This window comes from Anomalospiza imberbis, chromosome 1, assembly GCF_031753505.1.
Source record: "Anomalospiza imberbis isolate Cuckoo-Finch-1a 21T00152 chromosome 1, ASM3175350v1, whole genome shotgun sequence".
NCBI classification, from domain to species: domain Eukaryota; kingdom Metazoa; phylum Chordata; class Aves; order Passeriformes; family Viduidae; genus Anomalospiza; species Anomalospiza imberbis.
The window spans coordinates 123832532-123849797 of NC_089681.1; the positions used below are offsets into that span (position 1 = coordinate 123832532).

The following is a 17266-nucleotide window of genomic DNA, read 5'->3' on the forward strand; positions in this document are numbered from 1 at the left end:
AGACATGTTAATTTTACATATGCCAGTAATTACATTGATTTAAATTAAAATGTCTGAGCTTATTAGTCTAAGTGTTAACATATCAGAGACCTGATAAAGTAGTAAGCAGCATTGTCCTCCTACTCAAGCAGGAATGCTGAATTAGTTGCCCCCTAAACAAACTTTGCAGAGCATGTTTCAGGATTCCATATGCTAAAATGTGATCATTTTTGATCATCCCATAAATCTCTAAATTTTTATATCCTAGTTCACCATGTCAGTGCTGTAACTTAAAGTCTTGAAAAAGATTATGGTCTTTTGGCCAGGATCCATCTGAAGGTGACACCTGTGGATACTGGTGATATGAGTAATGAGAAGCAAAAAAGGAGGGATGCAGTGTGGTTCTAAAGCCTGGAACCAAGCAAGTAAACTACAGTGGGTCAGCTTTCCCTACCTCCTCCACATTGCCTGCTTTAGATCACATCTTCCTGTGCTCCTAAAAGTAAACTGTCAAAGAGGACAAAATCCTGCAGAGTAGTTGTTAGGGTGATTCTTAAAGCTAAGGAGCATTAACCAAAACTGTATTTGAAGGCCTCTGAGAGAGCTGGCTATCACTTGAGAGCTGATTATGTAATCCCTGGACTGGTATACCTAGATGTCAACTAGGTGTGTCAAAAGCAGTTGATGATCTAGAAGATTAATTCTAAGCAATTTCCAGAACACACCTTTGCAATTGGAACAAAACAGTGTGAGCCATCCTGAGTTTTCGTGCTTCAGCCACAGTAGCAGTGTGAGGCAGCCCTGGTCTACTGTGCAGTTAGGGGTCTTTTGGAAGGTAATCTGCACTACCACTCAGCTTGACTTTTTACATTACCAGTATGAAGTGAATAGATCAGAGATCCAGTCTGCAATTATGTAGGTGAGAGGCAGGTTAGAGAGCTGCACTTACACAGTTAGTTATAGCCTAGAAACAATTTAATGAAATGCTGTTTCACAGCTTTCAGTTCCTAGCTCATAATTGGTCTCAAGTGTTACTATTTGAATGGGCTTAATGCAGTAGGGATGTCATTTAATGTTAGATATTCTCCACGGTAAAAGCAAGTTTAAAATCTGATCCCCATCTAATGCTCCTATTCCCCTTCATGTCTTAGAGTCTAACACTTCTCAGTTTATGTCAATAAAACTGTTACTGAGGCCAAACAGATACAGGAATTACTTGAATTTTAAAAATGGATGCCCTATACACACTTCATTCACTAACACCATTATCCACAAGTGTCATTACACAATTAAGTGTATAGCATGAGGGCAAGCACCAGCAGCTGAGTATAGTGAATTGTAAGAACCTCTTAAATTTGCTTTGATACCACACGTACACAAAATGTTAAATTACATACTAATGTGTCAAGGTCGCACTCAGTATTTCCGTTTTAAGAAAAGCACATCAAAAGGTCAACTGCACAGTCATGTAAACATGTCTCAGGTCATTCACCGTTAGTAGATAATATCTCACAGTTAGATCTAAAGCCAGATTCAAAAGGGTTTAAAAAAGTCCACATACGGACTATTTGTTGAGAAGGGGTTTGCACTCCATTTTTGAGGTATTAATGTTTCATATCAATGCCAGTAGCAAAAATATAAAATAAGGATGCTAAGAGTGCATCTTAGTTTGAATACTCAATCTAAGTGATGAAAACATTCTTAGGAGAAATATTATTGAACTTCTTTAATTTTCCAGGGTTTTATCTGTCAGTTTTACAGTCAGTAACCAGAAAGAAATTCCCATATTTTCCCTACCCTCAATTTTTGTGGCAGTTATATGTTGTGGAAAGTAAAATTGCAGGACATTTCAAGACATAAACTACTTCGCAAAATGCACAGTTTTGGTGATTCACAGATTTCTTCACAGTTGGAAGGGACCCACAAGGATCATCGAGTCCAACTTTTCAGGCAATGGCATTCAAGTCAGGCTTTTTGATTATTGCAATTTTGTAGTCTGGTCAGGTGCTGAGAGGGTGGGACTAGAGGATACAGTGTAACAAAATATTTCCCCAGCTGTAAGGGAAAAAAAAAGAAAGCAAAACAAACCCACAACTTTCTAATTTTTGTAGAACAGAATTTCATTCCCTTGATTCATTCAGATTAAGAAAATATTCTACTGAAAACTATGCCTCAGTCTTTACTTAGGATTCTCTGTATTTGAGAGGTCACAGTAAATGAAGATAAGATTTCTAATTGACTTTCATTGAACATGGGAAGGTTACTGCAGATTGTCAAGACTTTCATGTTCCCACAGTTCCCCATACAAGATGTTATGCCTTACCAGATGGTAACCCAGCCCATTTCAATGCCTTTATTCTTGGAGAGAGTTTATGCATCCAACTGAAAACCAGTTGAATAAATGCCCACCCCCAGTGATACATGGTCGTTTCCTCTTGTATTTTGTAATTTTTTTCAAATCTCTCAAATGCAAAAGAAGAGAACTCAGGATCACTTAAAGGTGAAAGAAATTTGGTTCTTTAGTTTTAGTTTTTAAATGTTAAGAGATGTGGGGGGAAACAAATGGATATGTAGAAAAAGTGCATTCAGAAAACAAAAATATTATTCTCCATATCTGTATCTTATAGATACATTTTGAAACTTTCATTATGTTAGAAATTCAGTTTTTCAGAATATGTAGTGATAAATGTATTCTTCCTGTATAAGTTTCTGTTTTAAGGACCAATGCTATGAATTTCAGATACAATTGAAAAATAAATAATTATGACAATAGCCCCGTTATATTTTATTCTCAATTAGGAGGTTAATTATAGCCCATCATGTGACACTCAGGTGTATTTGCAGTTATTTGGACTTGAATTATTTTGTTTAATAGACAATACAGATGTTTATAATAGAATAAAAATATAAGTCAATGTTTATTAAGGAGAAAGTAGAAAAATAGAATTAAAGTTGATTTATTTAAGGCTTTCACATAGTAGAAATGGATTTTAACTGAGCATGAGAGTGAATAGGAGTTCATAGGAGTTCATAGTGAATAGGAGGTTTCATCAAACCCAGGCAAGTGAATTCCTCAGGCTATATCACACCGTAACATATTTTCAGTGACTGTGCATGAAATGGGCAGGTACAGTTAATTTCATCCCAAAAAAAATGCAGAACATCAATTTCATTCTAGGGCTGTCAGTTTAGGATGTGTGAGTTTATGATCTAACTAATCAAGGCAACAGTTTTCAATAATCTGTGTATAAAATGTATATATATAGTACACCATTCACAAAATAGTTTCTTTAAACAGAAAGAATATACAACAAGAATGTAATGCTTCTAAAGGCTGTTGTTGAGGGTTATGTTTCTCACATAAAGAGTCCTTCTAAATCATATGTTGTTTTGCCATACTCATTACTTTGATTTCCACTTCCCCATTTTCCAGTTTATTTGCCTGACCAGAGGATGAGTTTACACAATTGTTTCCTTGACAAATGTGCTGTTGGATGCACTGGAGATCAGCTTCCGTACACTCACGTTTCCTGCTGACTCCTGACTTCTTCCTGACGTTCAGTGTCTGTGCAATACAGGTTGATGATATTTTTAACCTTTGCTGTTTTCAAATAACTTGGTTTCACAGCAGCTCTTCCCTCCTCCCCTCCAACTAATCTGCCTTTCTGAGATTTCATTTAGCTTTGAGACAAAATGTAAAAGCAGTTTCAAATGTTCTTTTTCAAGTATTATATGTCTGGAAGAGAAAATAGCATTTCTTTATTTTGGAGAGGAGTCCTTGGCTTCTTCCTTGTCTGACATCAGGGTTAAATGAAGCCCATATTAACCACATCTTTAATAGCCCCTAGAGGACTGAAGATGCATCCCCAGTTGTGGCAGAAGGCATTGCCATAGCCAGCTTTTTCCACAGTGTAGTCAACTTTATAGCCAGTTTTGAATTGCCAGCTAGTTTCTGGCCATTTATTTTCTCTCTCCTCCAGAAGACAGCTTAATCTAACTCAGCTCAAGGTGCACTCCAAAAGTATTTTCTTCAGATGATGCCAGCTCCTTTGGCCATTCCTGAGATAATTTTCTGCCTCCTCAGTTATTATAGCAGAGTGTTTTGAGGTTTATATGAGATCATGGGCATGATTTAAATAAAAAGAAAAATAAAATGAAGAAACTTCTCTGTGGATTTCTGTTTTAAATTGAATCTTTTTAGTTTCCACCTCACGGAATAACCCCAGAAGTAGTTACAGAAGCACAGCTGTTTGTTGACAGTAGTAATTTCATAAACTGTCTTCGTTCATGAAATTGCATTTCATCATTTAATCACAAAAATATCTTTTGGGGCATTTCCCACCACACCACCTCATGGCCTTGTCAGCACAAATCTCCAGTTACAAGGAAACCACATCCAATTCCTTCCCCATATGTAGAAGCAGGGCATTCAGAGCCAAGTCAGTGTCACTGTTTGGTACTGTAGATGTAAAACTGGAAGGTTGAGTTGCTGTCCCTTTTCTTTGGCTTCCCCGTGTCACCCTGTTAGGTCTGTGTACAGCTTAGTGTGAGGGAAACATTTAAAACAGTTTCTAACTTTTTTTTTTTTTTGAGAATGTATGAATAGAAATGAGCCATCAATTTATGAATTTTACACAGACTATAATACATAAATGTGTTTAATAACGTGATGTGTCATTTGCAGTGAGTCATTATGGAGTGATTTAGCAGGTACTGATGTTCAACTGGTAGCCATGAATGGTATGCACAAAGTACAATTCAGTGTAATCTCTTCATTATTGCAGTTGGACTTCTGGGTTCTGATTAGAAAAAACAGGCCTCCTCTTTATTAAGAAGGCTTTTATAGCATTTCACTGTTACCTGAGAACAGCACTGTGAGTGTAGGTAATAGCTAGTATGTTTTGTAACACCAAACTTTAGGAAAATAACTCTTAGACCGTTGGGACTTCATAAAAATACTGTTCATGAACTTCTTGTAGTCAGCTACACAAATGAAATTAGCATCACCTTTGACCAGATTAAATTCTACACATCTCTGAGAAGCAAATCACATATACTAACTAGAAAACTCCTTTTACATTTGTGAAATAGGAATATGTATATTGTGTTGTAAATCCATTGTCAGATGTCTAATTTAATCATCATCACAGCCATCAACAATGATGTGTGCATACTTGTGAAATGAAACTAGTAATTTCATACTGACTTTTTCTGTCAGGAATAGCATCAGGAATATATTGTGTGAGTGTGCTTGAATAAAATTCCTGATGAAGCTAATATCACTAAATAATTGAGAAGTTAAGAAAATATTCCAATTGGGCAATTTTACAGATAATTATGAATTTGTTTTTATTCAATATTTTTACACACTTGCTCTCCAGCTACCTTGATAAATTATGCATTTCTATTAAGAAAAAAAAATATGAAAAAAATTCCTGAATGTGCACATAGATTGTGTCTAGACAGTTTAATTGTGCTGTATTTGAAAACATGGACATTTTAACCTGGAATTCAGGTCTTATTATGCTTCTATTTTATTTAAGAAGTTATAAAGAAAAGAAGCAATATTTCAGTGGAAAAATGAATGCTTTCTTAAAAACATTCAAATATTAATTAGCTTAAGGACAGAAACATTAAAAGTAAGACCAAGAAACGGGGGTTTATAATTTAAAATATTGTCATACATCCCAGGTGTATATTTATTTATTCTGAGCTCCAAGTCTTTTGTGAGCTTTCTTGGTTCTGTGTGAGAAAATAATCACTACTGCATACCAGTCAATTTAGGAAATTGCATTTCTAATATTTGTAATGAAGAAACAAAATCTCTGTCATACTTTTAGGGCAAGTAAACTCAAATTTCCAAATTTACGCTTCAGAAGAAATAATTGCTGAGGGTAGGACAGCAAATGGGGTCCCATGTGGGATAGGGCGATGCTTGTCATGCTGTATCAATAAATTGCTTCCTATTATTCAGATAATTTAAAAATAAATGTAATTTAGTAAAACAATGCTTCAAATCTTTTTAATTTTCTTCCCATTCAAGTGTAATCCTGAGGAAATGTAGTCGACCACAGGTTTTCTTTATCAGAATGTTTTCCAGTCTATGTGGACATTTTTGGTGGGTGGCAAACCCAGTTAGCTTTTGCAATTAATTATATTTATAGTTCTGTGTTTGCAATAAATTTCAGGAAGAAATCTCTCCTTTGCCATGGAGTTACTTTAATACAAATCAATATGCTTTCTGAAATGCTTTTTTGATGCACCTTTTGTTGTGTAATTATAGCTTTTTATCGTATTTTGTTTCTGTCTATACACAACATTTGAAATGTAAATAGCTTGTAGTACTTCTGTCTCAACTTTATACCCCACAATACACTCTGTGTATGAATTATAATTGCTGTGTTCAATCAATTGATTGTTGATTTTTTGTATAAATGACATCCTGCAGTTCAAATAATTGTACTATGTTCTAACTTCTTTAATTCTTTCATATGAAAGCTTTTTAAAAAATTCCAAACATGTAAGTAAATATTTTCTCCTTGTCTCTTTTACCTCTCCAGAATTTATAGAAAATTTCAGTATCTTTTAAATCCTCGTCAAGTTTATAGTCTTTCTGGAAATGGACCAATGCCAGGGTAAGTCTACAGTTAATGTTATTACCAGGAACTCATTTAATAAAATACTGTATAATCAAATGAACAGACTGAAGTACATATAGCATGTTTGGAATGTATCAACACTACACCTCTCTGAATGGCTGCAGAGATGTGTAGGTATTATTTGTTTACCTGTACAAGTAAAGCTATGTCTCATATGTTCTGCTGAAAACCATATATTATTCTATAAGGACTGTGGGATAAACTTAATTCTATTTGCAGCTTTAACTGCCGTTTCAGCAACCTGATTTCTTGGGGCTTACTTGTGTTGCAGATGTCAGCAGCCTCAAAGACTGACCAGCAAGACATCAATTTCTTTTACATATGTAAACACATATGTGCGCATGCATGGGTGTCTGTAATGTATTGGTGGCTGCACACTTCTTATCAGATACGCGATCTTGGAAATGTAGTGGTTGGCAAACGCCTGGCCAGGCTAGATTGTGCTGGCAGTGACTTGTAATGTGGACTGAAGTGCTCTCTGAACCAGCTGGCATTGCAGTCCCTCGCTTAGTGTGCTTCCTCCGTGATTCTTCTTAATTTGCATTCGTGTGAAGACGGGAGAATTACAGTGTATCAAACACCAACCTTTGCCACTTGATATTGTCTCCTTTTTGAGTAGTGGGTGCTTTGGTAGAAGAAAAGTAGAATTGCACAAAATATCTTCTCTTTCTGTTACTTTGTATGTACTGGGTGCTAATTACTTTTGTCACTGATACATTAAATCTTACATCAGTGAAAAGAGTTGCAGAAGGATATTAGGAGGCATGTGTTCACTGACGTTAAGTTTACACTGTTGTTTGAATACTTTTCTTTTAAATCTTTGTGGTTTTTATTTGTTTAGACCTTTACATATGTGTAACATTGATGAAAGTGAAAAGCATGTTGAGCTCTATCCTTTTAGAAGTTAAGATATCGTGCACTGCAGTATAGCTAATGTTAACCTGATGAATGGTGCAAAATCAGCCCAAAAAATCGAGATAATGACGTGCATGATTTCTTTCACGCATGTGTAATCATCTACTATCTGAATGTACTGTTTTTATTACTCAAATGAAGTTTGTTGATTTTATTCTATTCTTGACACATACAGAAAATGTAAGTACTCTTAGTTCAAAGAATAAGTAGACTAGAAGAATTAACTGAGACAAAAGTAGTAACCAATATTGTTTTACATACTGTATAATAGAAATGCCATGCTAGAAATTAAGAGGATGATTTTTTTAAAAACTGTAATATTTTTGTTCATAGTCATCTTATTTCTTCAAAATGAAAAAAAAAAAAATTGGCTGCATTTCTGTCTATAAGTGACTTAATTTTCATGAATCTTACTATGTGAAGGAAAATGCATTTTAAGGCAGAGGCACAAGAGGGCAGTATTAAGTTCAAGCTGAAACCCTGCACTGAAGCAATTTAAACATTTGTCTTTTGAACCAGGACAGTGTTTTTCAGAAAATGTTTTCAATTTCGCTTTCTATTAGAAATCGAAGTAGTTTTAGTTCAGAGTCACTTTGAAGAAAATTCTAATTAATTTTCAAACAGGCGCTGCTTGTTTTGGTATATTTTTTATTCGTTTCACTGAAATGAATAATCCTAAATTTCCAGGTTGTCTCCTGCCATCACTTCTTGCCCCTGGCAGTACTTTGTAGGTTGCATATAATTTGGCCCTTAAGTGAGAAGTGGAATAAACTTTGCTGATTCAGTTACCAGTACTTGTTTTCTGTGAGGGCTGAGTTGCGTAATAAAACCTGCCCATTTATCCATCTGTCCACTCATTCATCCATCTCTATAGTGCCAGTTATACTGGATTGTCAATCCAAATTTTATGCTTATTTAATGTTCTCATATTACATGTGAAATTTAGGTCAAAATGTAAGAGATTTGGGTACAGTACAGTGCAGAGAAAAGCAAAAGTGCATTTCTTCATTCCAGTAATTTATGTAGTAGAAAGGGATAAACATAATGTATATTTATTTTAAAGCATTTATTATTACTGTGGTACATTTTAGTTGAGCCTATTTTGAGGTGTGTTTATTTTTTATTTCAAATACTATTTTCAGCCATGTTTACTCAACCTAGAGAATATCTGTGGTATTAGCTAAGAATTTGCATTTTTTGTTAGATCCAACCTGTCTGCTTTAACCCATAAGTTAATGTTTTTAATTTTTTATGGTGTTTTTCTCATGGGCTCCCGTCATCAAGCTAGAAGATAACATTCACAAATTTTGTAATTTGGGTTCCAAACATCTGTGGCTGACATGAATTGGTATTTCTAGTTAATTTTTGTTTAAAAATCTATGTATCCCCTTTTCAATGGGCAGAGCGAGGGAAAAGAGAACTAGGAGACTAAAAAAATTGTAAATCTTAGCAGGGCTGAAACTGCTGGTTTGGGTTTTTTTTTTTTTTAATGGCCAGCAGTTCAATGGCTATGTCTATTTTTCTGCCTCTTTCGTGGGCTAACCATGTTCTTGCAGAGAAATGTGTTAGAAAAAAGGACTTCAAAATAACAACAACAACAAAAAAAACCCCAAAAAAACCCCAAAAAATCCCAAAAAACAAAACAAAAAAAAACCCCACAACCCCTAAAACCACAAAAAAAGCCTGACCTTTTTAGTACCATTTATTCTGCGTTTTTCTATAACTACGCTGGCATCTAGCAGGACAACAGAAAAATATTTTGAGATGACAATGAATTTTAGTATCACAGCCTCAATGTACAGTTACTGAAGTGCATGTGTTGCCTACTTTTTATAATAGATGGGATGGGGAATAGATGGGGAAGTGCAGGAACAGCAGCAATGACATTTCTTGCGGCTTCTTTGCCTGCTGAGCTAGGGTTTTTGGAGCAGTTTATGTCAAGACACGTAATGTACATAGTCTATAGAAAGATGTACATGATGCAAATAAACCTCATGGCAGCAACTCCTGCACTGATTCCTTTCCAGCAATGGAGACCTGCTGAGAGGCCTGAAAATCAAGAATCTCTAAGCCAAAGGACAACAGTACACTTTAAACATGGGTATAATAATTAATGGTTTAGACATTCTTTAATTGGCAGTAGAGGGATACAAGTGAGCTGGAAAAACCTTGTAAGCTCTGCAGCTGAACACAGGCATAAAAGGTACTCCACAGTTACAGACTGCCACAGTTAACACAGTGACGAGAAAATTGCTGGGCTGATGCATTGTGTAATTTGTGCCTGGCACCTGTGTTTTTTGCCATGAAAGGAGTTTCCCTGTTTGGTTGTTATATCTCTATAGGAGTCTTCTTCTTCTGACAACAACTGTTATTGTGGATTTAATGATCTTGAAGAATCTGAAATTCAGTTATTGTTCACCTCACAGAGAGGTAAATAATAGCAGGATGAATAGCAGTCAAGCCACAGAGCCACAGGAGAGGTCAGCGTTTCACAAAGTCTTTGTCCCTCTGAAAAGGCCTCTGTTCCCTAAAGTTCTATTATTTAAAATGTCTAATTTATGGTATTTTTATACTCTATTATAGAAATTATGTCCACAAAAGTTGTATTTCTTTGTATCTTCCATAAGCATTTAATTTGGAGAGCATCTATTTTTTGAATTCTAGCTACAAGTTGCTTCAACAGGCCTTTCTAAATCTTAAATTCTACCCACTTAAAAGATGCCCAAGACAGCAAAGCTGAACCCCTGCAACATACATTGTAATTCAATTGGGGATGTATAGCATCTGGACTTTTTAACCTGGAGAAAGCAGTAGGTCTGTTTTGAAAATTACACTATTTTCCTTAATTATTTTAATTGATTGCTAGAGCATTTCTTTCTGTGGGACATTTGGAATACCCAGAGCATTCTAGGAAGGTGTATACACCAAGAATATTTTTAGAAGATAATAACTGCATAGTTATTTGCTTCTGAACAAAATTTTGGATCTGGTCCATGTTTTCTTGGAAGAATTACATTTTTGCCAAAGAATGGCAAAGCCAGCAGTGGTGGGTTGGTTGTACTCTAGTGATAAAAAATATTCTTGTACACCACAAACCAGTAGTACTTAGAATTCACATAGTCTTCACATATGAGACTTAAATCCCGAATTTAGAGATATATTTTAAGCAGCTGTTTAAAAGTATTTTTGCTTCTATGACATCTGTGGTGTTGGCACCTGAAACCTATGTTGAGATCCACTAGTGGATTATTCTTTTCGGCTATAAGTAGTGTTAAATTTTGCTTCCACTGTGAGTGAAGAGTGCTGTTATGCATTGCTGTTATGCCACCTTGTGTGGCTGAGTACCTGAAGATCTGCATAGTGCACTGCTTTTGGGTTTAAGAGCAAAAGCCATGTGTACGTAACTAAATGGAAAATACTGCAATTTATGTTTTCATTACTGTGAGTAAAACTTCAGTTTTGCTCTAATAAATTAGGTTAGATTAAAATAAATACTTTAGATATTTCTCTAAACAGTTCTATAAGAATGTGTTTCTGTTTGCCACCTGTCCATAAATCAATTAACTGCCTGATTCAAAATCAAATACTTGTGAGCTCTAGCATTGCTATTTTATTCATAAATAGATCCCCTACATTCCTATGAATTTGATGAGGTGATTATGAAAGACTGAATTAGAGTAACATAGGTGGCTGAAACAGTTGCCTTCTTTCAGGTGGAAATTACTGATTTATCAGCAGAAACTCAATAAGTGCCTTTGAATCCTTGTTTCTGACAAAATAAAATTAGCCTGGTGTTGATCACTTTCAGTGTTTCAATTTTTTTCAAGAAAATAGGATACATTTTTCTATTCTTCTTTTTTAACTTAGGTTGACATTGCACAAAATCTTTACAATTACTTCAATTTTTGTTTTAGTTTCACTTTAAACCACTTTTCCTAAGTTCTTCTCCAGCAGTTTGTTCTAAAATTCTTTTCAAGCCATGTGAAAAATGGTAGATAAAAAGTAACAGGTGATATTAAATCACTATTTGAGGACAATTTTCTTGGTAAGCAATACTGACTTTCTCCCTAAAGGTCTCTAAAGAAATGTGTCAAATTATTTCTTTACAAATGTAACACTTACTGAGTATGAATGAAACCTTATAAAACAGAAAACTGTGTTCCCTTCCCAACTCCTAATGTAGGCTGCACATTCTAATTCATTGAATAAGATTTATTTACATATATAATTATATAACTATATTTAATTTTATAAATTAATTTGATTTTATAAATATTTATATCTGCTATAGTATATTTATATACACTGCATTTATATATGCAAATATACACTGTAACATGCATTATTTTTATGTATTTTGTGTGTTAGATTTTTATGAAATGTATCTATAATTTTTATATTTAAATTTATAAAAAGAAAAGTTTATGTGAATTTAGTGCTATACTTTGCTTGGAAAATTCACTGTCTGTGAATATAAAAAAGCCCCCAGGGAAATACAAATGCAGCTTATTGAAAATGTTTTTCACAATATGGTTTCACCAGATTTTTCAATCCCCCACTTTTTTTAAAGTTATACTTTTTGATGAAGATTAACTATACAGTAAAACAAAAAGGATCTTTGATATCATTATGGTGAAGAAGCTTGTTTATAAAGAGAGACAGAGGTTTAAGTCTATATTCTCCCAGTCTGGAGTAATGCTAAAATCAACCCTGTGCTTTTGGTGTTGCTTTGGTTGCTTGATTCTTTCCAGAATTTCTTTTCCGTGAGGTAGAAATGCTTAAATACTTAGAAGTCAGTACCCTGCCATCACCTTTGCACTATAATTTGACTTCAAATTAAGCTGAAATACTCTCAGTATAGGAAGCAATCTATTTACACCTGGTGACTTTCTGCCAACCCAATACATTGGCTTGCAGTGGGAATACTGCTGGCAGAAGGTGTTTGTCCCTGTGCCAGGCTGTGAGAAGGGATGGGCATGCCCACCTCTGGGCCAGGGCACATCTCAGTGCCTGCCCTTGCAGTGCTGGGAGGGGACTTCCAGCAGAGGATCTTTTTTAATGTGTTTCCCACATGTACCCAGTTAGATTTGGCACATGACATTTTGGGTCACAGGAGATCCTACAGCGCTTCTGCAGATGTGTGAATTAGAACATAAAAGGGGTGAGAAGGGCAAGGCAGCCTTTAATACAGGGCAAGTAAGCATCCTTCAGGCATTATATTTGCACTTGAAATTGCTTAAGAGCTCTTCTGAGCAAAGAAAATTACAGAGAGTGGGACGTGATCGGCTTAATTCTATGCAACTTGGCTAAAATTGAAATTCTGGTCAAAAACTAATAGAACAAGAAGTTGTCCTGTCTATTATTCTACATATTACATAACTTTTTTGGTCATTGTGTTTTTCATTTCCTCCTCTCATTCTTACTTTTTTACTCTGTAATTTTTCATGTATTCTTGATTTTATCAGGAGTCCAAAAGAATTATAAAACTTCCTAAGGACAGAAACTACTTTCTCCCTGCAGCATTACGGTGTCATATGGGAAACAGTTGGAATTAAACACCTGCAAGCTATTGTCTATGTTTATTTGTATTCAGGAATTTGTTTAAAATACATTAGTTGTGCATTTATTAGGAGATTGCAAACTGGATATCAGTTCTGGTGACTAGAATATAGAATATCAATGAAGATATCTGGAACACTAATGAATACAATATATGTGAATGAACATACATAGTAATACTACAAAATTACTGGAACTTTTTTATCTAGTGGCAATTTATGTGTAAGGACTGATTTCAGCATGTGTCAAAAGCTATCCTGAACTGATGCTTTCAAATTAAAGTATTGAACCCTAGAGTTGTTTTAATATATCCTCACTCTCCAGCACTATGCAACATTGTTATAGAAGGAAGTGGATGAGGAGGTGGTGGTACTCACTTGATGGATATGGAAGCAGGAATAGCCAGGCAAATATTGCCAAAGATATTTTATTTTAAAATATGTTTTTTAGGATGATGGAATGAGGGCCTTCAATCTGTTGCTTTCTCATTTTGTGTTAAACCATGAGGCAAAGTTGTTTTTACCAGTCACTGAATGTTCAGCTTAATATGCACCAGTATTCTACCAGAAGTAGGAAGTTTTCATATAGCTTTATAGAAAGAACTTCACAAATACATGTTATGGCTCATTCATTTAGACAACTTAGACTTTTCTGTCTTAAGAGACTACCTATCCATTTACAACTAATTGAACAGAGAATGTTTTCTGATAATAGTTTCAAACAAGATTTGAAGTCAGACAAAGATTGGACCAACCATCAGGTCCAAACTTTTTCTAGTGCTATTGTACCATATTAACCCTTGAATCATTAATTTTGTTTGAAATTTTTCAGATAATTCTGATAATAATTAATAATATTGTTGGGTTTTATCTGTCTAAAAATGAATACATAAGCAGAAATTATTTTTATTTTTAGTGATCATTTTCTATTAAATAAAATGTCTTAAGCCATAGCATGTTTACATAATGCACACTTATATTGATCATAATTAGGTATCTTCATTTACTCTTTTTAGGTTAAATTTTTTCCGAGATGTTGCTGAGTTCAGAGTACTAGCATGTGGTGGAGATGGAACAGTAGGCTGGATTTTGGATTGCATAGGTAATCTATAGCCTTTACACAGTTTTGCTTGCCTCATGGTTTTCATTTTAATGGTCTTCCTTGTATACCAATGCATGGATACAGCTATTTCAAACAACAGCTTGTTTATTTAAATTTTTGAAATGTCTTAGTTTGGGATATAATTATTTTTAAGGGTACTCAAATTGCAAAAGTTATTTAAAATCTCTAGACAAGTTCTGGATTTCCTGAAAGCAAGAAATCAGAATTAATCTATTTTAATTTCAGTTTAAAGTCTGTTCCCCAACTAAATCAAATCTAACTTGCTAATTTTAAGAAAATTTAATTTATCTCACTTGCTTTTTTTAGTTACTAAATTTTAGTTTATACTATATTATCCCAAAATTAAGATCATGTATTAAGAGGTAATTCAGTTTTGGAGTTCTTTCAGTCAGCTGTCTCCAAAGTCTTCTGTAAAAATCATAAGGAAGACCCACAAGTCAAGTTATTACAGACTTAAAATACTTAATCTTCTCAAAGATTATTAAGGAGAGTGTCTTCCACATCACATGATCATTTATTTGGCGTTAGGCTACAGAGAAAAATAGTGGGCATGTGTTACAGTGGAAATTAGAAAATGGATCAAGAGAGGTCAAAAGACTTAAGTTTTAATGAAAGTGTTTAAAACTTGGTAGGGGATCAGAAAACCTTTAAAAGTTCACTGAAAAGTAAACTTGATGTCATGGAGGAATGATAGCAAAGGAATAGTTGTAATCTTGGTTGGAAAAAGTCTTGCAAATGTAAGCTACTGGAAGTAACTCTCAAATAGCTTTCAGAGTCATAAATTAATGTATATAAACATCAAGTGCATTGCCTAAACTTGGAAGAAACAAAGTTTTGCAGCTGTTGTGTCATCACCTTTTTCATGAGCTCTAAAATGCCATACAGTTATTTTCTCTTTCAGTAACATACTGAGTTGTGCAGCATTTTTTGTGGTATTGAACTAAGAAATTACTTGGAGGATCCAGGAACCATCTTTTTTCCTAGGTGCAGAAAATATATTTTCATTGCTGCTTTTTAGGGGGCAAAAGCACTTTAGCATATAAAGTGTAAGGGTGCACCTGTTTCTAAATCTAATTTGGTCTTCCCTGATCTCCTGATACACAAAGAGCCTTAGCCGAGAGCACAGCAAGAAAAAAGAAAAGAAAGAAAAAATAAACAAAAGGAAGAAATAATTATAATCAGTTTGAAACTTGAAAACTTTTTTTAAAATTACTCTATTAAATATTACATTCTCTGAAAGATTTCCATTAAGCTGGTTATGTGAATGTTAAATCTTACTAAAATATTGATAAATATTAATTTCCCTGCTACATCCATTGTATAGATAATCCTGCTGATTATTGCTGATAATTGTGCATAATTCTATAAACAAAATAACTGAATAATTAAGTATAACATTTAAACTAGACATGCTATTCATTCACATTAAATGGGAAATTTGACAAATTACATGTTTGAAATATATGTTCCAGCTTTCAGAAAGGCTGAAGAAACCCTTGTTTCTTGACAAGGTTTTTCTCATTGGGTTTTTGAAAGATCCTTGGGCTTACAATGCTAGAAAAAATAACAGTAAAGACTGAAAAGATTCTATAAATTCATTCATTTCAAAACATTGTTTAATAAATACAAAATTGCTACTTAAAGACTTGATCAGACAGGTCAGTGCTCCCTTTGGAGGTTTAATTCCTGAGGAGCAAACCCATCTAAGGTCTTGTGTAGGTTACAATGACTTCTTGGTAGTGGTGCTCAGGTGTAGACACAAATCTAGGTGAATACACAGTTTAAAACAAATTTGGTCACCCAGGTGAAAAAGTAGAAGGTTCACCTCATTATTCTTGGGCTTAACTATTACTCTTCTGTATTCACAGCTGGGAATGACAGAGCTGAGAACTAGAGCAAGAACACCATATTCATTCTTGGAAAGATCTTGAGTATCATTATTTACAAATGTTTATCATATCTATGATTTACAGAGTCCTAATGATAACAAAGGAATCAATTAGGATTACAAAATCCTTCTGATAATAAATGAACAAATTAGGATTAGGGATTGAATATCCAGTGAAAAAGGGACTACAAAATGGACTGACTTGGTGAAATGCTCATTCCGGAGCAGCATAATTTCATATACAAAGCAAGTCTTTCACTGGAACAAAACCTAACACAGTTATATAATACCATGCAATTAGATTTTTTTTTTTGTTCCTTAGCTGTGTTTTTCTCCTTTATTCACAGAGAAAGCGAACTTGATTAAGCATCCTCCTGTTGCTATCCTGCCTCTTGGGACTGGCAATGATTTAGCAAGGTGTCTGAGATGGGGAGGAGGTAAACACAAATCAAAATGCAATTATTATTATTGAATTAAAATAAAAAAAAAAAACTTACATCAACATCTACATTTGGATTTGTTTTCGTAAAGAGCCAATATCACCTTCTGTATTTTTGGAATGATCTGTTTGTAATTGTTGTATACATATGTAAGATATTAAAGGTTGCAATCACACTTCGTACCTTGTTTGTAGCTTCTGCTGACACCACAGAAGTTCCAAGGTGTAATGAGAATAGTGTATAGCTGTTTGGCTGGCTTTTTACCATCTGTATTGCAGTTATTGCTTTGATCAATACCTTGTAAAGGGAGCAGTCTTAAATGAGTTTTAATTGGGACTGTTCTGAAAGGGTTAGTGAAAACATCGAATAATGGGTTAGGAGGAGTTTAATCTTTTTTAATGTTTGAAAATATTAAATGAAAAGCATGTCTTAGCCTCGGACTAGTTCCTTTGATCCACTCCCTTACTGTTTTCCTGCAGAGGATTCCAGACAATGTGCTGTGGCACTATTTATCAGAAAATGAGAAGGCAAAGAATGCTGAAAGAATAATATTTAGAAAATCTAAGCTTTAATAAACTTTGCATCCTTTCCTGGATGTATGGGGACTTACTCTCAACTCTTCCAAAAAATCTGTATTACAGGATAACTTGAAGGAGACACAAGAAAGAAAATCTTAGACAAGATTCAGTCTGTGGTGAAAGCAC

At 34.4% G+C, this 17266-nt stretch overlaps 1 protein-coding gene across 6 annotated transcripts in view; it reads left to right on the forward strand.

Annotated features, from left to right (window-relative positions):
- Positions 1 to 17266, forward strand: part of DGKB (diacylglycerol kinase beta) — a 337798-nt gene that overhangs the window by 124582 nt on the left and 195950 nt on the right. For all 6 annotated transcript variants that reach the window (XM_068209914.1, XM_068209905.1, XM_068209932.1 and 3 more), the window contains 3 exons: positions 6540 to 6614; positions 14128 to 14213; positions 16470 to 16559. In XM_068209914.1, coding sequence (XP_068066015.1) covers positions 6540 to 6614; positions 14128 to 14213; positions 16470 to 16559 — 251 coding nt within the window. The remainder of the gene's footprint in view (positions 1 to 6539; positions 6615 to 14127; positions 14214 to 16469; positions 16560 to 17266) is intronic.